A 15,177-nucleotide genomic window follows, 5' to 3' on the forward strand; every position below is an offset into this window, starting at 1 on the left:
AACCTTCTCCTGTCGTCACAACGCCTGTGGTCGGATGCTAGAATACTAATCTCTACATACAGGCACTAATGTTTACTTACGGTTTGGTTATTATATTATATTCATAAATGATAGTTCACATAGCATCACAACATGATATATATTTTACAGGTTCTTCAACTGACAACCGTGTCTCTTTGGATGATAAACAAACTCCACCAACTCTACAAAATGCAAGGGACTCAGGGAGTCCGCATTATGTAAGTGCCACAAACAGGACATTAAATGCTTTATACGTCTGAAATGTTTGACTGACGTGGTCTGGTAAGAGTACAAGTCTTACGTAATCTCTACACTAGTGAACAAAAATGCTCATTTGTTATTCCAGGATATTTTACGGCATGAGTCAATTACATTAATGTTGAATGAAGTAGAAATGAAGCAAGAAAGAATGATGAAATGTAAACTCAAGGAGCCTGAAAATGCAGGTCAGTAAACCGTAGAATCTACAGGTGGCATGATTTGTGAAAGGTCAGTAAAGGCGCAATATAATTGAGAATGGTATCATCGGCCATGATAAAGGCTCCAGGAAAGTCAAGGTGGACAAGGACGGGTAATGCACCATTGTCAAAGAGAATGTTATTCTTGGCTTTTGGTGCTGTGGCAGTGGAGGACGTTATAAAGACTTTGGAGAAGAAAAGGAGATTAGAGTTGGAACAGTAGCTTGTGAGGACCGAGGAGTCAAGGGTGGGTTTTTTGATGAATTTTGGAAGAGATGGAGCAGTGCTTGAGAAGAGGGAATCCGTTATAGTATATACTTTTATAATTTCTTTCATGGGATTTGGACAGCGCTGGCTAGGCCAGCATTTATTGCCCACCCCTAATTGTCTTTGAGAATTTTATGTTGTGTTGTCTTCTTGAACTGCTGCAGTCTATGTGGTGGAGATACAGCTAGCAATTCGCAACATCAGTTAGCATGGTGGCCAGGAAGGGAAGGTAGTCCATTGGAAATGTGATTAGTAGAACAAGAATAAGATGAACTTGGAAAGGCCTGAGGGAGAATCCAGAGAGCGATGCATGTTCAGGGATAGCATAGAGGGTCATGAGGTAAAGGTTTGGCTTGAGTAGGAGTAGAAACTAGCAGAGGCAACTGAATATAGGGTCTCAATCTTGGTGACAAAGACTTTCATGAATCCCATACTTATTAGGCAGGGAAGAGTGATGTCAGAATATAGGAACAAAAAGAAGCTGCGGGATATCTTTGCTGTTCAGGATAATCCTTGAGTGGTTTTGGTAAATGAGGGTGAGGCCTAGAAGAACAGATCTGCTGTTATTTGGGCAAACCACCTCTGCAGGATATGCAGAGGTGGATTTACACTTTATTGGGCACCACATTCAACTTCATCATTAGCACACAGCCGCCCCCTCCGCCCTTTCCCCCCCACCGCATGACGGCTAGCTCACAGTTTGGCTTTCATCATGAGGTGAGTTGCTGGCTGGCCTGTCCTCCTCAGCACTGGAGGTGTAGTCACCCCTTGTCTGCTTGCCTCGCTCCTCGATGGCTGGTGACTGGCTGTCTCACCTTGGCTTGTGGCTTTCACCTGGCGCCTCACCTCACTGTTGCTGGCCTGCCCTCCTCAGCCCTGCAAGTTGGGTTTCCCCTCGCCTGCTCCCCCTCGTTCCTTGATGACTGCTGATAGCTCCTCCTCCACAATAGTCCTCAATACCGGGGCCCCGCAAGGCTGCGGACCTAGCCCCCTACTATACTCCCTGTACATACACGGCTGCGTGGCAAAATTTGGTTCCAACTCCATCTACAAGTTTGGTGACGATCCGACCATAGTGGGCCGGATCTCGAATAACGACGAGACAGAATACAGGAGGGAGATAGAGAACCTAGTGGAGTGGTGCAGCGACAACAATCTATCCCTCAATGCCAGCAAAACTAAAGAACCGGTCATTGACTTCAGGAAGCAAAGTACTGTACACACCCCTGTCAGCATCAACGGGGCCGAGGTGGAGATGGTTAGCAGTTTCAAATTCCTTGGGGTACACATCTCCAAAAATTTGCCCTGGTCCACCCACGCCGACGCTACCACCAAGAAAGCACAATATCGCCTACACTTCCTCAGGAAACTAAGGAAATTCGGCATGTCCACATTGACTCTTACCAACTTTTACAGATGCACCATAGAAAGCATCCTATCTGGCTGCATCACAGCCTGGTATGGCAACTGCTTGGCCCAAGACCGCAAGAAACATCAGAGAGTCATGAACACCACCCATTCCATCACACAAACCTGCCTGCCATCCATTGACTCCATCTACACCTCCTGCTGCCTGGGGAAAGCGGGCAGCACAATCAAAGACCCCTCCCACCCTTCTTACTCACTCTTCCAACTTCTTCCATCGGGCAGGAGATACAAAAGTCTGAGAACACGCACAAACAGACTCAAAAACAGCTTCTTCCCCGCTGTTACCAGAGTCCTAAACGACCCTCTTATAGACTGAGCTGATTAACACTACACCCTTGATTCCTTTAACCGATGCCGGTGTTATGTAGTTACATTGTGTACCTTGTGGGGGTTTTCTTTCTTTTCATGTACTTAATGATCGGTTGAGCTGTCCAGAGAAAAATACTTTTCACTGTAACTCGGTACACATGACCATCAACAAAATCCAAATCCAAATCCCGTCCAGCTGGCTTTTGCCCAGCCCCAGCGCCTTGCACCTCGCTGTTGCTGGCTGGTCTTCCCTCCTCAGCCCTGGCTGGGTTGTGTCGCTCCCCTCACTGCTTTCTGGCTGGCTCAACTTGGCTTATGGCTTTCACCTGCCGCCTAGCCTCGCTGTTGCTGACTGGCCTGCCAGTGACACGGTGGTATTGTCACTGGACTGGTAATCCAGAGACCCGGGGCAAGATCTGGGGACCAGGGTTCAAATCTCATCACGGCAAATCTGAAATTAAAAGTCTAATGATCACCATGAAGCAATTGTCATAAAAACCTATCTGGTTCACGAATGATATTTAGGGAAGGAAATCTGCCATCTTTACCTTGTCTTGCCTACTTGTGACTCCAGATCCACGGCAATGTGGTTGACTCTCAAATGCCCTCTGTAATGGCATGCTGTAAATGAATAATAAAAAAAGGATAGAGGTGAGAGCATGGTTGAGCAAATCATCTGTGACATCTTGATGAACGAATGGCCAAAGTTTAAAAGTGGAGTTGTAAGCAACTTGGTGAGAGATTATTCCAGGAGCAGATGTAGAAAGAAGAGCAATTGGAATGAGTAAGCAGGGTTTGCGGTGGTCTGACAGAGAAAAAAACGATCATCAGTGGTCAAAATGATTTGATCAAAGACAATGTTAGCTGGCAATATTTGGGGATGGTGATTAATAGCGATGGGAAAATTTTAGAGAGAACAAGAAGGTAGTGAAAAGAAGAGTGCAAAGTGTTCTGGGCCAGGGTTTAGAGAACCCCAAAGTGTATCATGGAGTTCACCTGACCCAGAACTTTTAATAGATTGTGGTATGTGGAGCACACGGCCCACTCTACAGGTGTGGTACAGCAGAAATGGAAAAGTATTTTTTTAAGCAAAACAATGTTTATTCTATTAACTCAGGTTAACCTTTTTAAAACGTACAGTGAACATCTTAGCAACCATCAATTCAAATACAACCCCCAAAGAATACAACACTAAGTAATCCTTTAAGCTTTTCTTTTAACATCCATAAGACTTTAAAAAAACCTTTAAAACACAAAGATCAGGTTTAAATTCAGTATTGAGAGCAGTTATTAGTTTTAAATCACCAAAGGATCGATTTACAGTCTTTAGATAACAGAGAGAGAGACTAATACACCTTCTGGCAGTGATTGCAGCTATCCAGCTCTGAAAACGAAACTAAAACACGCCCTGCAGCAAACAGCCTAAAACGAAAGTAAAACGCTGACAGACAGCCCAGCTCCACCCACACTCTGACGTCACTGATAAACACCCATTTCTTAAAGGTACTCTCACATGACAAAAGAGTTGGCGGTTGAATTCAGCAAAGGTGAATATAGATGCAGAGGGTTGCAAGGGTGGAGGATATCTCATGGAGAGGCGGTGGCCTAGTGGTATTGTCACTGGACTAAGGACTAATAAACCAGAGACCCAGAGTAGTGCTCTGGTGACCCAGGTTCAAATCACTGCAGATGGTGAAATTTGAATTCAATAAAAATCTGGAATTAACAGTCAAATGATGACCATGAAACCATTGTCGATTGTCGTAAAAACCCATGTGGCTCACTAATGTCCTTTAGGGAAGGAAATCTGCCATCCTTACCTGGTGTGGCCTACATGTGAATTCAGATCCACAGCAATGTGTGTCTTAACTGCCCCTTCAAGGGCAATTGGGGATGAGCAATAAATGCTGGCACATGAACGAATAATAAAAAAAGAATCATGAGAGTTGGTGCACAATAATGATTTTAATGCAGAAAAGAACAGGGTGGACCAGGTTATGGTGTTTGAAGAAATTGCAGATGCCATAGGAGTAGGAATTAGACCAAGGTGTGACTTGGTGATATAGTTCATGACATTACTTGGGCTACGCTCCATTTTGGCTACGCTCCCACTTGGGGAAAGCTATGGCTAGGCAGAGATACTTTAGAAAGGGGCATATATTACAACTGAGTTGTCTGAGCTTTTGGGGCAAAATATGTAGTTCCATAAGCTGCAATTTTGACATTAGGACATTGACTTGTGCTTTAAGTGCATCAGATAATTATCCATCAGAGACCGTGCTTAGTGCCTCCACCATACTTGGCACCTAATAAAATAAAGAACTCCACACTTCTGAAAGAATCCAGGCCACAACGAAGTCATGGCTTCTGAAAGCCGCCATTGAAGGTAGTACAACATATAAGCATCGATCACAATTAGCCTAACTAAAACTGTTGACATACTGCAAGCAAAAACAGAGTGCCTGAAACTTTTGATTCTCCAACTAACCATTAACTCTCCCACAGTCGTCCACCCCCAAGCATCCTAACCAGCAACAGAAAAGTGGCTCGTGAAATTTACCAAGGTTTTCAAGGTCAGATGCTGTAGGCATATACAGGGGTAACATAGTGTAACAAAAAGTGGAATGTTTAATGTGGCCAGTGAAATACTTATTTGTTCATTATTGAATTGAATTCCCGATAAGCTGCAGTTGGGACTGGATTTGTTTCCTTTTGCTTGAGATTATTAGCAGGAATTTATGATCGCGATCGTGCTTTTTGATTTTGCTTTCCAAAGGTACTATTGCATTCTTTAAAACAGAGAGAAAAATAACTGGAAAGATTTTGTGGGGGACATGTTTTATGAAACATTGCAGAAGTGCTGTGAGTTGGGACTTCCTTCAGTTAGTGTAATGTTCCAGTGATAGCATCTCAGTTCCAGGGAACAAGGTTATTTAAATACTAGGGTTAAATGCAGCATAAATATTGGCGCAACAGAGTAACCTGATCTGCAGAGGCTATACAATTTTGGAGCAGCACCCATTGCAAGGGAAAGGCAGAGGTTGGATTAGCTTGAGGGCAGCAGGAATCTATTTAAATTTATCATCTGGACTTCCACTCTGGAATATTGTTACAATTACAATCAATTCCTTTGGAAATGCTAATCCCTGCAGATTAATTCCCTTGGCTCAGCATGAGGCCCATCAAATTTAAATCTTATTAGGCCTATCAGACGCTTCTGTCAGATTTGCCAGGGTAGTATGTAACACCTGAACAAATGCCCAAAGTGTCCCGTCCATGAGCACAATTTGATGATTAGTGTATACAGGGAGAAAACACGGTGGATCCAAATTGCATTTCTTCCTTCCATTGCTCCACCGGAATCACAGATTTTGTTGGATTCCTGTGTTCGCCACACAAGTGTACAAACTTTCACAATATCACAAAGCAGGTTTAAATGAACATGACTCTTGGCTCGCTAGATCTCATCCTCCAGGAATACCAACCTTCCTCCATGCTCAGCTGTTTTAAAACAAATCCAGTCAGTGTTCTGGTTTCTAAAAATTTGTTTCCGTTGTTGATCATCCTTTGAGCAGAGATCTGTTCCTGAATTTTATGCTCAGCTTGATCTTCCTCGTCCTGATCATAGCGTCTTTCTCAATCTGAAACTAGAGAGGTGATTTTGGCTGCTCAGCATTTTTGGCAGGGCAGTGCCAAAAAAAGTTCAATAATCTCACCATGCATAAGAACATAGAACTTAAAAACTATGAACAGGTGTAGGCCATTTGGTTCCTCAAGCCTGCTCCTCCATTTAATAAGATCATGTGTAACATCTACAAGATGCTCTGGAGGATCTCATCAAGGCTCCTTTGACAGCACCTTCCAAATCTGGAACCTCTACCACCAAGAAGGACAAGGGCAGCAGAGGTATGGAAACTCCAACACCTGGAACACGTATCGTCCTGACTTTGAATGATATCGCTGTTCCTTCACTGCCACTGTATCAAAATCCTGGAACCCCCAACCAACAGCAATGTGAATGTACCTATACCTCATGGCCGGCAATGTTAAGAAGGAGGCTCACCACTACTTTTTCAAGGCAATTAGGGACGGGCAACAAACACTGGCCTTTCCAGCGATACCCACATTCCATGAAAGACGAAAAATGTCCCAGCTGTCTCCAGTTGTTGAACGTTCTCCTATTCCTAATGCTGTTATGTGCAGCACCTATGACCCCAATGCTTACCTTTTTTGAATATGCACCGCATATTGTTCCCTACCTGACCTAGTGGTTATTCTAACAACGACTCCAGTTGCACTGGAGTTTGGCTGATGTTCGTCCATAATTCTTGGAGTTGAAACAAAGAACAAAGAAAAGTACAGCACAGGAACAGGCCCTTCTACCCTCCACGCCTGCGCCGACCATGCTGCCCATCTAACCTAAAATTCCTCTATTCCCATCCTATTCATGTATTTGTCAAGTTGCCCCTTAAACGTCACTATTGTCCCTGCTTCCACCACCTCCTCCGGCAGCGTGTTCCAGGCACCCACTACCCTCTGTGTACAAAACTTGCCTCATACATCTACTCTGAACCCTGCCCCTCGCACCTTAAACCTATGCCCCCTAGTAAACGACCCCTCTACCCTAGGAAAAAGTCTCTGACTATCCACTCTGTCTTTGCCCCTCATAATTTTGTAGGCCTCTATCAGGTCGCCCCTCAACCTCTGTCATTCCAGTGAGAACAAACCAAGTTTATTCAACCTCCCTCATAGCAATGCCCTCCATACCAGGCAACATCCTGATAAATCTCTTCTGCACCCTCTCTAAAGCCTCCACATTCTTCTGGTAGTGTGGCGACCAGAATTGAACACTATACTCCAAGTGTGGCCTAACTAAGGTTCTATATAGCTGCAAACAAAGAACAAAGAACAAAGAAAAGTACAGCACAGGAACAGGCCCTTTGGCCCTCCAAGCCTGCGCCGACCATGCTGCCCGACTAAACTACAATCTTCTACACTTCTGGGGTCCGTATCCCTCTATTCCCACCCTATTCGTGTATTTGTCAAAATGCCCCGTAAACGTCACTATCGTCCCTGCTTCCACCCCCTCCTCCGGCAGCAGGTTCCAGGCACCCACTATCCTCTGTGTAAAAAACTTACCTCGTACATCTCCTCTAAACCTTGCCCCTTGCACCTTAAACCTATGCCCCCTAGTAATTGACCCCTCTATCCTGGGAAAAAGTCTCTGACTATCCAGTCTGTCTATGCCCCTCATAATTTTGTAGACCTCTATCAGGTCGCCCCTCAACCTCCATCGTTCCAGTGAGAACAACCGAGTTTATTCAACCTCTCCTCATAGCTAATGCCCTCCACACCAGGCAACATCCTGGTAAATCTCTTCTGCACCCTCTCCAAAGCCTCCACATCCTTCTGGTAGTGTGGCGACAAGAATTGAACACTATACTCCAAGTGTGGCCTAACTAAGGTTCTATACAGCTGCAACATGACTTGCCAATTTTTTTACTCAATGCCCCAGCCAATGAAGGCAAGCATGCCATATGCTTCTTTTTTTTTTTAAATAATATTTTATTGAAAATTTTTGGTCAACCAACACAGTACATTGTGCATCCTTTACACAACATTGTAACAATACAGATAATAATGACCTTTTTAAATTTAAACAAAAACAACAACAAATAAATAAATATTAAATAACAAAAAATAAAAACTAGCCCTAATTGGCAACTGCCTTGTCTCAGGCCACACCCCCCCCCCATCCCTCCCCCCCCCCACCCCCCCAAGTCCTGGGCCGCTGCTGCTGCCTTCTTTGTTCTCCCCCATCTATCTTTCCGCAAGATATTCGACGAACGGTTGCCACCGCCTAGTAAACCCTTGAGCCGACCCCCTTAGGACGAACTTAATCCGCTCTAACTTTATGAACCCCGCCATATCATTTATCCAGGTCTCCACCCCCGGGGGCTTGGCTTCTTTCCACATTAGCAGTATTCTGCGCCGGGCTACTAGGGACGCAAAGGCCAAAACATCGGCCTCTTTCGCCTCCTGCACTCCCGGCTCTTGTGCAACCCCAAATATAGCCAACCCCCAGCTTGGTTCGACCCGGACTCCTACTACTTTCGAAAGCACCTTTGTCACCCCCATCCAAAACCCCTGTAGTGCCGGGCATGACCAAAACATATGGGTATGATTCGCTGGGCTTCTCGAGCACCTCGCACACCTATCCTCCACCCCAAAAAATTTACTGAGCCGTGTTCCAGTCATATGTGCCCTGTGTAATACCTTAAACTGAATCAGGCTTAGCCTGGCGCACGAGGACGACGAGTTTACCCTGTTTAGGGCATCTGCCCACATCCCCTCCTCAATCTCCTCCCCTAGCTCTTCTTCCCATTTCCCTTTTAGTTCGTCCATCATAGTCTCCCCTTCGTCTCTCATTTCCCTATATATATCCGACACCTTACCGTCCCCCACCCATTTCTTTGAGATGACTCTGTCCTGCACCTCTTGTGTCGGGAGCTGCGGGAATTCCCTCACCTGTTGCCTCGCAAAAGCCCTCAATTGCATGTACCTGAATGCATTCCCTTGGGGCAACCCATATTTCTCGGTCAGCGCTCCCAGACTCGCAAACTTCCCATCCACAAATAGATCTTTCAATTGCGTTATACCTGCTCTTTGCCACATTCCATATCCCCCATCCATTCCCCCCGGGGCAAACCTATGGTTGTTTCTTATCGGGGACCCCCCCAGTGCTCCGGTCTTTCCCCTATGTCGTCTCCACTGTCCCCAAATCTTCAGTGTAGCTACCACCACCGGACTCGTGGTATAGTTCCTTGGTGAGAACGGCAATGGGGCTGTCACCATAGCCTGCAGGCTGGTCCCCCTACAGGACGCCCTCTCTAATCTCTTCCACGCCGCTCCTTCCTCCTCTCCCATCCACTTACTCACCATTGAAATATTAGCGGCCCAATAATACTCACTTAGGCTCGGTAGTGCCAGCCCCCCCCATCCCTACTACGCTGTAAGAATCCCTTCCTCACTCTCGGAGTCTTCCCGGCCCAAACAAAACCCATGATACTCTTTTCTATCCTTTTGAAAAAAGCCTTCGTGATCACCACCGGGAGACACTGAAACACAAAAAGGAATCTCGGGAGGACCACCATCTTAACCGCCTGCACCCTCCCTGCCATTGACAATGCTACCATATCCCATCTCTTGAAATCTTCCTCCATCTGTTCCACCAACCGCGTCAAATTTAGCCTGTGCAATGTGCCCCAATTCTTAGCTATCTGGATCCCCAGGTAACGAAAGTCTCTTGTTACCTTCCTCAACGGTAGGTCTTCTATTTCTCTACTCTGCTCCCCTGGATGCACCACAAACAGCTCACTCTTCCCCATGTTCAATTTATACCCTGAAAAATCCCCAAACTCCCCAAGTATCCGCATTATTTCTGGCATCCCCTCCGCTGGATCCGCCACATATAGTAGCAGATCATCCGCATATAAAGATACCCGGTGTTCTTCTCCTCCCCTAAGTATTCCCCTCCATCCCTTGGAACCTCTCAGCGCTATCGCCAGGGGCTCAATCGCCAGTGCAAACAGTAATGGGGACAGAGGACATCCCTGCCTTGTCCCTCTATGGAGCCGAAAATATGCCGATCCCCGTCCATTCGTGACCACACTCGCCACTGGGGCCCTATACAACAGCTGCACCCATCTAACATATCCCTCTCCGAACCCAAATCTCCTCAACACCTCCCACAGATAATCCCACTCCACTCTATCAAATGCTTTCTCGGCATCCATCACCACTACTATCTCCGTTTCACCCTCTGGTGGGGCCATCATCATTACCCCTAACAACCTCCGTATGTTCGTGTTCAGCTGTCTCCCCTTCACAAACCCAGTTTGGTCCTCATGAACCACCCCCGGGACACATTCCTCTATTCTCATTGCCATTACCTTGGCCAAGACCTTGGCATCTACATTGAGGAGGGAGATTGGTCTGTAGGACCCGCATTGTAGCGGATCCTTTTCCTTCTTTAAAAGAAGCGATATCGTTGCTTCTGACATAGTCGGGGGCAGTTGTCCCCTTTCCTTTGCCTCGTTGAAGGTCCTCGTCAGTAGCGGGGCGAGCAAGTCCAAATATTTTCTGTAAAATTCAACTGGGAATCCGTCCGGTCCCGGGGCCTTTCCCGTCTGCATGTTCCTAATTCCTTTCACCACTTCCTCTACCGTGATCTGTGCTCCCAATCCCATCCTATCCTGCTCTTCCACCTTGGGAATTTCCAGCCGATCCAAAAACTCCATCATTCTCTCCCTCCCATCCGGGGGTTGAGCTTCATACAATTTTTTATAAAATGTCTTAAACACTTCATTCACTCTCTCCGCTCCCCGCTCCGTCTCTCCATCTTCGTCTCTCACCCCCCCTATTTCCCTCGCTGCTCCCCTTTTCCTCAATTGGTGTGCCAGCAATCTGCTCGCCTTCTCTCCATATTCATACTGTACACCCTGCGCCTTCCTCCATTGTGCCTCTGCAGTGCCTGTGGTCAGCAAGTCAAATTCCACATGCAGCCTTTGCCTTTCCCTATACAGTCCCTCCTCCGGTGCTTCCGCATACTGTCTGTCCACCCTCAAAAGTTCTTGCAACAACCGCTCCCGTTCCTTACTCTCCTGCTTCCCTTTATGTGTCCTTATTGATATCAGCTCCCCCCTAACCACCGCCTTCAACGCCTCCCAGACCACTCCCACCTGAACCTCCCCATTGTCATTGAGTTCCAAGTACTTTTCAATGCATCCCCTCACCCTTAAGCACACCCCCTCATCCGCCATTAGTCCCATGTCCATTCTCCAGGGTGGACGCCCTCTTGTTTCCTCCCCTATCTCCAAGTCTACCCAGTGTGGGGCATGATCCGAAATGGCTATAGCCGTATATTCCGTTCCCCTCACCCTCGGGATCAATGCCCTACCCAACACAAAAAAGTCTATGCGTGAATAGACTTTATGGACATAGGAGAAAAACGAGAACTCCTTACTCCTAGGTCTACTGAATCTCCACGGGTCCACCCCTCCCATCTGCTCCATAAAATCCTTGAGCACCTTGGCTGCTGCTGGCCTCCTACCAGTCCTGGACTTCGACCTATCCAGCCTTGGTTCCAACACCGTGTTAAAGTCTCCCCCCATTATCAGCTTTCCGGTCTCTAGGTCTGGGATGCGTCCTAGCATTCGCCTCATAAAATTGGCATCGTCCCAATTCGGGGCATACACGTTTACCAACACCACCATCTCTCCCTGTAATTTGCCACTCACCATCACGTATCTGCCCCCGTTATCCGCCACTATAGTCTTTGCCTCGAACATTACCCGCTTCCCCACTAATATAGCCACCCCCCTGTTTTTCGCATCCAGCCCCGAATGGAACACCTGCCCTACCCATCCTTTGCGCAACCTAACCTGATCTATCAGTTTCAGGTGCGTTTCCTGTAACATGACCACATCTGCTTTAAGTTTCTTAAGGTGTGCGAGTACTCGTGCCCTCTTTATCGGCCCGTTAAGCCCCCTCACGTTCCACGTGATCAGCCGAGTTGGGGGGCTTCCCACCCACCCCCCCCTTGCCGGTTAGCCATCATCTTTTTCCAGCTTCTCGCCCAGTTCCCACGCGGCTGTATTTCTCCCAGACGGTGCCCCCCCCGCCCATCCTTTCCCGTACCCACTCCCCCCTTTCCCCAGCAGCAGCAACCCAGTAATTCCCCCCTCCCCCCCCCCCCCGCTAGACCCCCCGCTAGCGTAATTACTCCCCCCATGTTGCTCCCAGAAGTCAGCAAACTCTGGCTGACCTCGGCTTCCCCCCGTGATCACGGCTCGCCCCGTGCGGCGCCCCCTCCTTCCTGCTTCTCTATTCCCGCCATAATTATCATAGCGCGGGAACCAAGCCCGCGCCTCTCCCTCGGCCCCGCCTCCCATGGCCAACGCCCCATCTCCTCTCCCTCCCCACCTCCCCCCATCACCACCTGTGGGAGAAAGAAAAGTTACCATACCGCAGGATTAATCATACAATCCCTCTTCGCCCCCCCCCCCACTCGTCCCACCACTTTGTCCAAACGTTCATTTTCGTAGTCCAATCATTCCAATTTTTCTTCTACAATAAAAGTCCACGCTTCATCCGCCGTCTCAAAGTAGTGGTGCCTCCCTTGATATGTGACCCACAGTCTTGCCGGTTGCAGCATTCCAAACTTTATCTTTTTTTTGTGAAGTACCGCTTTGGCCCGATTAAAGCTCGCCCTCCTTCTCGCCACCTCCGCACTCCAATCTTGATAGACGCGGATCACCGCGTTCTCCCATTTACTACACCGAGTTTTCTTCGCCCATCTAAGGACCATTTCTCTATCCTTAAAACGGAGAAATCTCACCACTATGGCTCTGGGAGCTTCTCCTGTTCTCGATCCTCGCACCATAACTCGGTATGCTCCCTCCACCTCCAACGGACCCGTCGGGGCCTCCACTCCCATTAACGAGTGCAGCATCGTGCTCACATATGCCCCGACGTCCGCCCCCTCCACACCTTCAGGAAGGCCAAGAATCCTCAAGTTGTTCCTCCTTGCGTTATTTTCCAGTGCCTCCAACCTCTCCACAGATCGTTTCTGGTGTGCCTCCTGTATCTCCGACTTCACCACCAGGCCCTGTAAGTCGTTTTCATTCTCTGCTGCTTTCGCCTTCACGACCCGAAGCTCCTGCTCCTGGGTCTTTTGTTCCTCTTTCAGCCCTTCAATCGCCTGTAATATCGGGGCCAACAACTCTTTCTTCATTTCCTTTTTTATCTCCTCCACGCAGCGTTTCAAAAACTCTTGTTGTTCAGGGCCCCATATGAAACTGCCACCTTCCGACGCCATCTTGGTTTCTGCTTGCCTTCCTTGCCGTTGTTCCAAAGGATCCGCTGCAATCCGGCCACTTTCCTCTCCTTTTTCCATCCGTGTCCAGGGGGAACACCCTTCTGGTTTACCGCACGGTGTTTTCAGCCGTTAAAATTGCCGTTGGGGCTCCTATCAAGAGCCCAAAAGTCCGTTTCACAGGGAGCTGCCGAAACGTGCGACTCAGCTGGTCATCGCCGCACCCGGAAGTGCCTCTGCCATATGCTTCTTGACTACCTTCTCCACCTGTGTTGCCTCTTTCAGTGACCTGTGGATCTGTACACCTGGATCTCTCTGACTGTCAATACTCCTGAGGGTTCTACCATTAACTGTATATTCCCTACCTGCATTAGACCTTCCAAAAGGCATTACCTCACATTTGTACGGATTAAACTCCATCTGCCATCTCGCTGCCCAAGTTTCCAAACAATCTAAATCCTGCTGTATCCTCTGACAGTCCTCGTCGCTATCCGCAATTCCACCAACCTTTGTGTCGTCCGCAAACTTACTAATCAGACCAGTTACGTTTAATTGTCCTCTTAATCATTTATATATACGACGAACAGCAAAGGTCCCAGCACTGATCCCTGCGGAACACCACTAGTCACAGCCCTCCAATCAGAACAGCACCCTTCCATTGCTACTCTCTGCCTTCTATGACCTAGCCAGTTCTGTATCCATCTTGCCAGCTCACCTCTGATCCCGTGTGACTTCACCTTTTGTACCAGTCTGCCATGAGGGACCTTGTCAAAGGCCTTACTGAAGTCCATATAGACAACATATAAACGGTACGTCAACTTTTTTTGCTGGGTGCCATTGTCTCGGTGGCTGAATAATTCTGGGTGAAATGTGGGATACTGTGAAATCATTGGAGCTAACAACTGGCTGGGATGATACAGTGCACCTCTGAGAAACAGTCTCCTAGCTTGTTCCTGATCTGCTGGGCCGATTACCAACATTAGCTCTGCTTTCCTTCTTATCTGCTTTGATAACTTTTCTATTTGCAATTGCTCTTGGATTTTTTTGGGACAGATTACAAGAAGCTTACAAATCCAGCGTGGTCGATTTCAATTGGACATCAAAATAAGCTAATAAAACTGTATACTGTTAATGGGATTCCTATCACAGTGATTATACAATAGATAAATGTCAGCGGAGCGTAATATAGATTTAGTCACATTGAATAATCTAATCTTTTTTTTTGGAACAGCTCAGTTTGAACTGGAGTTGTCACAGGTGCAGACAGTTTTAAATGAAATACTTACAAAGCATAAAGCTGAAAAGGAAGATCTTGTCAAAAAATTTGGGTAAGATACAAACTATGAACTAAAGAAACTACAAATATGATGATAGATTTTACTAATCACGTATATTCTGTAGCACACCAGCGCGCCTTACATGGTTTTCTGTCTATTTGTTTTATTAAACATAAAAACGGTGGGTGTGCTATCTAATAATAATAATCTTTATTGTCAGAAGTAGGCTTACATTAACACTGCAATGAAGTTACTGTGGAAAGCCCCTAGTCGACATATTCCGGCACCTGTCTGGATACACAGAGGGAGAATTCAAAATGTCCAAATGACCTAATAACTTATCTTTCGGGACTTGTGGGAGGAAACCGGAGCATCCGGAGGAAACCCACGCAGACACGGGGAGAATGTGCAGACTCCGCACAGACAGTGACCCAAGCCGGGATATGAACCTGGGACCCTGGTGCTGTGAAGCCATAGTGCTAACCACTGTTCTACCGTGTATGGGTGCCTGGTTCATGCTGCGACCCTGCAAATCTCTGCA

The 15,177-nt window shown here is 47.2% G+C and overlaps 1 protein-coding gene across 1 annotated transcript in view; it reads left to right on the forward strand.

Annotated features, from left to right (window-relative positions):
• The window catches only part of LOC140430112 (uncharacterized), a 122,681-nt gene that overhangs the window by 73,918 nt on the left and 33,586 nt on the right, over window positions 1-15,177 (forward strand). The window contains exons 10-12 of the mRNA XM_072517629.1: window positions 151-239; window positions 368-467; window positions 14,591-14,687. Coding sequence (XP_072373730.1) covers window positions 151-239; window positions 368-467; window positions 14,591-14,687 — 286 coding nt within the window. The remainder of the gene's footprint in view (window positions 1-150; window positions 240-367; window positions 468-14,590; window positions 14,688-15,177) is intronic.

Source organism: Scyliorhinus torazame, chromosome 9 (genome assembly GCF_047496885.1).
Source record: "Scyliorhinus torazame isolate Kashiwa2021f chromosome 9, sScyTor2.1, whole genome shotgun sequence".
Classification (NCBI taxonomy): Eukaryota; Metazoa; Chordata; class Chondrichthyes; order Carcharhiniformes; family Scyliorhinidae; genus Scyliorhinus; species Scyliorhinus torazame.